The sequence below is a fragment of the Zea mays genome, chromosome 1, assembly GCF_902167145.1.
Source record: "Zea mays cultivar B73 chromosome 1, Zm-B73-REFERENCE-NAM-5.0, whole genome shotgun sequence".
NCBI lineage: Eukaryota > Viridiplantae > Streptophyta > Magnoliopsida > Poales > Poaceae > Zea > Zea mays.
The window spans coordinates 29391515-29398755 of NC_050096.1; the positions used below are offsets into that span (position 1 = coordinate 29391515).

The window sequence follows — 7241 nt, forward strand, 5'->3', positions numbered from 1 at the left end:
GTGGCCGGACTCCGGGCGGTGGTCGTCGGAGCTCGGGCGGAGCGCGGCGGGGCGGCCGGCGGAGCGGCCGGCTGAGCTCGGACGGAGCTCGGGCCGAGCTCGAGGGCGGACCTCGCCGCGGCGTGAATAGGGCGGAGCTCGCGGCGGCGGGCAGCGGAGCTTGGGGCGGCCGGCGTGAAGAGCTCGAGGCGGCGCCGGAGAAGGGGCAAGCGGCGGCGGCGTGAGCTGTGGACGTCGGGCGGCGGCGGCGGGATTTCGAATGAGCAGACAACACAAGAAACACGCAGAGAGAAGGGATGTTTACGGATTTTTTCCTAGCTCGGCGCCAAGATCTGTGGCGCCGAGCTAGGTGCCACGCAGGACAGCCACGTCACGAAGCTCGGCGCCATAGGCTGTGGCGCCGAGCTGTGTTAGCTCGGCGCCACAGGCTATGGCGCCGAGCTAAGGGTCCAAAACTGCATTTAAAATTTTTTTAGGTCTAAACGTAAATTTACTTCTGTTTAAGGGCTAAAATACAAAAAATTCGGCTGTGTAGTCCCCCCATGTACCTTACCTATGCCATGTGTATATATATAGCTGTCTTGTACTAGAGACTATACTCTTTATAGAGTGTAGTTTAAAATAGAAAATGTGATAGAAAAGTATGTTCAACATATATATCATTGTCATAAGATATTAAATCGCGACCATTCATTGTAATCCAACATCCTTTCATATCTCTCTTAGATGCTAGTTGTTTGATTCACATAATTATAACGTGATGGGTAAAAAGATAACAATAAAGCATGTTTGTTTCAGTCCAACTATAATCAAATATCATACTAAACTGATATTGGTCTATTTAAATTTATTACCGCCGTCACTCGAGCGTGAAATATTACCATTGTCATTTACGTTACAATTCATGAACTAAACAACACCTTAGTTTCTTTGAAGAAAGATAACAATGACATGAGATAAGACAGAAAGTCTCAAACAAGCCATAAGAAAGGAGAACCAATGGTAACAACTACGTAAACTTAAGATGATAAGAGTCATCAATAAAAAAACGAAGAAAGAAAAAGATATAGAGCACGCGCACCTAATGATTCAAATCAATGATTATTATTAAATGTCTTAGGGACATATTGTTTACTTCTAGAATTATATAATCTAACTTATTTTATATAGATTATATAATTCAGATTATGTAATCTTATTTGCTGGGTATATATTCACCAAGTTCCAAGAGAAGTGGATAAAAAGCCAAAAAAGAATAATTTAAAATAAGCACCTAATGATCTGTATGTGTATTATCATAATCTAGGTACCTAGGTTATATAATTCATCTCAATAATATGTGTTATTTGTTTGTCTCTTAACTTCATATTTGTTTCCTTTCATCATTATATAAATAATCTAGCTTACGAATTATATATAAACACCGAATGACCTGCTTATGAGATATTATAATTTAGGTATCTAAATTATATAATCCACCTAATAGTCTGTGTTGTTTGTTGTTCCTTAACTTATTTAAGCTGGATTTTATAATCTGGAGAGTAAATAAACGAGTCTAAAAAACACACATTCACCAAACTAATTTGAAAACAATATTAGCCCTTAGGTCTTGTTTGGTCAGAGGGACTAAAGTTTAGTCCCTAATTTTATTTCCTTTTTTAGGACTAAATGGCGCTTTTTCCACTTATTGCCCCCACTTTTCCCATTAACGCCACGCACAACAAACAAGACAAGGGGTATTTTAGTCTTTGTATACTTTATTTAGAGCTTGTTTGGTTTCCTACCTAAGACGTCACAATCTGTCTAACCTTAGTCCCTCAAATTGAAGAACTAAAGGCATGTTTGCTTCGTGGTTAACTTTACTATACTTTGCCTAAGGTCATCCGAATTAAAGAACTAATCTTAAACAGAAAAGTTAGGCAAATTATAACAATTTAGGAAGCGAACCAAACATGCCCTAAGATTAGGCAGAAAAGTTAGACACGTTGTGGCGCCTTAGACAACAAACTAAACATCTCCTTAATGTGATAAGAATCTATTTAGTCTTTATAACTAAAGAGAGTAGGAAATAAAGTTTAATCCTTAGACTAAATTTAGTTTTAGGACTAATAGAACGAAACGGGTCTGTCAAAATGCCATTTTGATTACTGCAACCCTACATAAGAAAATTGAGTTACAACAGGAACCGAAAAAAAACCCAAACCTGCATACAATTCTGAAGAAATTCAGAAAATCCAGCTAAGCCAAGTTAGTCCGCCCGCCAGCTATGCGGACATGGTTGCGAGCGGCCTCAACCTCCTCCTCCTGACCTCCTCCTCCTCCTCCATAAAATGCGGAAGAATCTCGAAGAGTCCCAGACGCATCAAACCGCCCTCCTCTGTCCCTCCCTCTCCCGTCTGCCCCCTCGCATCCCCAAATTAAGCCCCGCGCGCAAGGCAGCAAACGCGCCGCGCACCGGAAGGCCCCGGGGAGCTGCACGAGGTGGCCCCATTGCGGCATGGCTGCTACGGCCGCCGCCGCTGGCGTCGAGTTCCCGCTCATTGGCGTTGCCGTGGCCACGCTCATCGTGACGGTCCTTGTCGCGGCCGTGATGCGCCGCCGCCGCCGTCCCTGGCACCAGGCGCCTCTGGTGGAGGGGAAACCCGCACCAGAGGCAGGCTGCGCGGTCAGCGATGGCGGGACGGACGTCATCATCGTCGGCGCCGGGGTAGCTGGATCTGCGCTGGCATACACGCTCGGAAAGGTGGTTTCGCTTGTCTCGTCCTCGTTGTTCCTTCGTTGGCATGGTTCCACTATGTGGCTAAAACCTGAGAGTTTTTAGATTGGAAAAAATCGGCAGTGTCGTATTTTATATTGCGTTCTGCTTGCTTGGCGTGAAGAACAAGGGCTCGTGGTATTCTATTGTGAACGGGAACGCGATGTTTATTTTTTTATTGGCGCGAGTTGCTAGCAGGGATCGTAACTTTCTTCATTCATGATGTATAGACCCAAGAACATCTTCGGTCCTGTTTTGCATGCTTTTAGTTAGTTATTACTCCCTCCGTCCCACTATATAAGGCGTAACCACCTCTGGTTCAAAGACCAAGAAATGCATTTAATTGTCTCTATACCACTGCATCGATATACGTATGCATATAGAGAGCACGCCTTATATTGTGGGACAAAAATAAAAAGTGGTTACGCCTTATATCCTGAGACGGAGGGAGTAGTTATTAGTTTATTAAAGACACCCATTTTTTTCTGACGACATTAGATGTTAGTTACCTTTCTCTACTATGGTTCTGGCCACAGTTGTTGATAAGCCTCAAAGATATAGATTCAAAAACAGAATATAGCTGTGATTTTGTTGCAACTACGTTGGTGAATTTTGCATATTTACTGCGTCTGTGGAAACTGATGTTTCTTTCGGTGTCACTGTTCCTTTTGTGGACGTGGAATTTGTGTGGCTTATGGCATTTAGGTGCTGCCAAATTTTGCTGTCGTTCAACTGTGAATGGAGATGTTCCCCTTCTCCAACCAAAGCATTCTTGCAATTCTTGGCCACAACCTTTTTGGATGGAGAACAAGAGAGAGAGAGAGAGAGAGAGAGAGAGAGAGAGAGAGAGAGAGAGAGAGAGAGAGAGAAGACCATACGTTTAAGCCTCAAACATCAGTTCTCTTGACCACGGACACTAAAAACAAATTCTGTCTAGTAAAGTGACTAGGCATGCTTAAGGTTTTCCATAGTGCTATATTGTAGGTGTAAATTTACTTTGAAGAAAATATTGCGGGAGGACCTTACTAATTTTTCATGTAGGCACTTGTCAGTTGATTCAACACCGTACTGATCAGCTCTTTCTCAACATTAATGAATTGAATACTTAACTTCACATAACTCCAAGCTACTCTGAGAGCGATGTATCATCAAAACAAAAATGTGGGCACGTCCTGTTACTTGGAATTGACTATTTTCCATTTGTTTGCAGATAATAATCACACTAGAAATGGTTACATGTATGATACCAAGCAACCAATAAATCTCCTTACCCGCATGAAGTGTCCCTTTTATGTTTTTTTATGCACTAATCCTTTTGTCAAGTTATGACTTATGAGCAAGAAAACTCTGGAAAAAAACTATTTTAGCTGTCTACATATGTCCGAGACCATGTTAAACAACATTTTACCTTGTATACCCAACTGTCGATAGGGCAGTATACTAGTCTATCCAAACTTTAATAGTAATCCAATTTTGCTTGATGGCATGCTAAATGATTTATTTTTCCAATGCATATTTGCAGTTATTGGAGTGAGAACATAGTTCCATCTGGATCTGGATATAATTCTCTCTATTGTATTATATTGTTTCATCTCTCCTCTCTATTTATTTTAATATACTTTGTTTGTTGGGAATATAGGATGGCCGTCGGGTGCATGTCATCGAGAGGGATCTGACAGAACCTGACAGAATTGTGGGCGAGCTGTTGCAACCTGGGGGTTACTTGAAATTAATTGAGCTGGGCCTCCAAGGTAAATCCCAATTTCGGTTATCTTATTCTATTTTCATGTCATTTCTAAAGTTATTATACAAGTTTTTGTTCTATTCAGATTGTGTGGAAGAAATTGATGCCCAACGCGTGCTTGGTTACGCATTATTCAAAGATGGAAGGAACACAAAGCTTGCTTATCCCCTGGAGAAGTTCCATTCTGATGTTGCTGGTAGGAGCTTTCACAATGGGAGGTTTATACAGAGGATGCGTCAAAAAGCTGCGTCTTTGCCCAAGTAATATCAGTAATTCTTATATATTTTTCTTATTTTGCTATATTTGGCTTATTTATTGTCCTGTATTCTTGCTTGACTTTGATTCTTTTGCTAAGGTTAACTGTAATAATGGTATTTTATGTTACTTTACTGCATTGACACCTATAATTTGTCAAAAGTTTTTGGTTAGTGCTCTTTGTTTGGTGTGTTCTAGTTCTCATGTTATGTCCCCTTTTCTATTCTCAATTTGACCTGTATAAACTTCATGTATTGAATTATTTTTGCAACCACATCTGCATGTAGCATGTGTTAGTAACTTAGTATTTGACATGCTGTTGTGTTTATGCAGTGTCCAATTAGAGCAAGGAACTGTTACCTCACTTCTTGAAGAAAATGGTACTGTTAAAGGTGTTCAATACAAAACCAAGTCAGGTGAAGAACTAAAGGCTTATGCGCCCTTGACGATTGTATGTGATGGCTGCTTTTCGAATCTACGACGCGCCCTTTGCTCTCCAAAGGTACACCCTTTACGACATACTTACACCATACTTACTGCTAAATTTTCTGCATTGTGGATGCTAATGGAGATATGTGCTTAGGTTGATGTCCCATCATGTTTTGTTGGGCTGGTATTGGAGAACTGCCAACTTCCACATCCAAACCATGGCCATGTTATCTTGGCCAATCCTTCTCCAATCTTATTTTACCCAATTAGCAGCACAGAGGTGCGCTGTTTGGTTGATGTCCCTGGTCAGAAGGTGCCTTCCATAGCTACCGGTGAAATGGCAAACTATCTCAAAACTGTTGTTGCACCCCAGGTAGTTCTTCCTTTTAAAAATACCAGCGATCTTTTTGTTATTGCAATTTCTGCTGAGTACTTTTTTCAACATGATGCCATAACTGATAATTTTATTTTGTCAGATTCCTCCAGAAATCTATGACTCTTTCATAGCAGCCATTGATAAGGGAAGCATACGGACAATGCCAAACAGGAGCATGCCAGCGGCTCCACATCCGACCCCTGGTGCACTTCTGATGGGGGATGCGTTCAATATGAGACACCCTTTAACTGGTGGAGGAATGACTGTTGCATTATCTGACATCGTTGTCCTGCGTAATCTGCTCAAGCCTCTCCGCAATCTTCATGACGCATCTTCCCTGTGCAAGTACCTTGAATCGTTCTATACACTGCGGAAGGTCAGTCTTTGTATAACCATCAGTTACTTGGCTTACCGATGATGCGATCTGTTTCTTTAACACAGTCATATTTTTCAGCCGGTTGCTTCCACAATAAACACATTGGCCGGTGCTCTGTACAAGGTCTTCAGTGCCTCGCCTGATCAAGCTAGGAATGAGATGCGCCAGGCTTGTTTTGATTACTTGAGCCTCGGAGGCGTCTTCTCGAACGGGCCTATCGCTTTACTCTCTGGCCTTAACCCTCGGCCACTGAGTTTAGTTGCGCACTTCTTTGCTGTTGCTATCTACGGTGTCGGCCGCTTGATGCTCCCTCTTCCTTCACCTAAACGAATGTGGATTGGAGCTAGACTGATTTCTGTAAGTCCCTGAATCTGTTTTTTTTTGTCGTCTCCACACTGTTCTTTATTACAGTATATTCCAGAGGGACAGGCAGTGGCAGCCATGCTTTTTTTTTCCTTTACAGAGGCACTTTAATATTAATGTCTAGGAAATGACTAAGGGAAAACTAACTGTAGAACACTAAGTGAAACTGGCAGTGGTTTCGTTCGTGTATAATTTGGCCAGCTCTGTTAGATGATATGCTTCATATAGCCTTTTTTCTAGCTAGCATGGTGTATCCTTCAAATACCTTGTTTAGTTCTTAAAATGCACATTCAGAATACGTCCAACCACCTTATCTGACTGAAGATTTGTCACTGCAGGGTGCATGCGGCATCATCCTCCCTATCATCAAAGCTGAAGGCGTGAGACAGATGTTCTTCCCTGCTACAGTACCCGCATATTACCGGGCCGCACCTACGGGAGAAAAGGCATGAACAGAGAACCGATTCCGTGCTGCTGGTCCGACCATGAATGATCTCATGGCAACTGATGTTTCACGGATGACATTTTTCCTTTGCTAGTGGTTAGTTATTGGTTATTGTTAGACCGTCGATGGAATGAGGAACCTGTATAGTGTTTGTCCTGGGTACTGGTAAAGTTGGAAAATGTGTTGGGTTTGTTCTCTACGCGTGTCGATTGCTGCCAAGTTGTGCACGTAGCCACGTATGATTCTGTTGAGCTAGTGAAACGTCCCCTTCTTCCACGCTGATGAAACTTGGTTGCTCCCTGGCTGAGTACGGCACGATGCTGTTTTTGCGTGATCGTGCGGTCGCCGAGCTTTTCCTGCTTGCAAGCGGCGGACTCGAGATTGGCAAGCCAGCGAGCCCGGGCCCGAGCCGATGGCCCCGATGCTGCGACTTGCTACTTTCAGCCTGCTGGCTGTAAGGACCTTCACCGTCTACTTTTAAGAACTCTCTCTTTATCT

At 42.7% G+C, this 7241-nt stretch overlaps 1 protein-coding gene across 1 annotated transcript; it reads left to right on the forward strand.

Moving 5' to 3' along the window:
• Positions 1 to 2200: 2200 nt before the first annotated feature.
• On the forward strand, positions 2201 to 6940 carry LOC100274333 (uncharacterized). The gene is given in 8 exon segments (NM_001148694.1): positions 2201 to 2743; positions 4395 to 4506; positions 4585 to 4759; positions 5088 to 5256; positions 5338 to 5556; positions 5660 to 5935; positions 6014 to 6292; positions 6637 to 6940. Coding segments are annotated over 8 exon segments (1590 nt in total). The 5' UTR covers positions 2201 to 2497; the 3' UTR covers positions 6751 to 6940.
• The last annotated feature ends 301 nt before the right edge of the window (positions 6941 to 7241 follow it).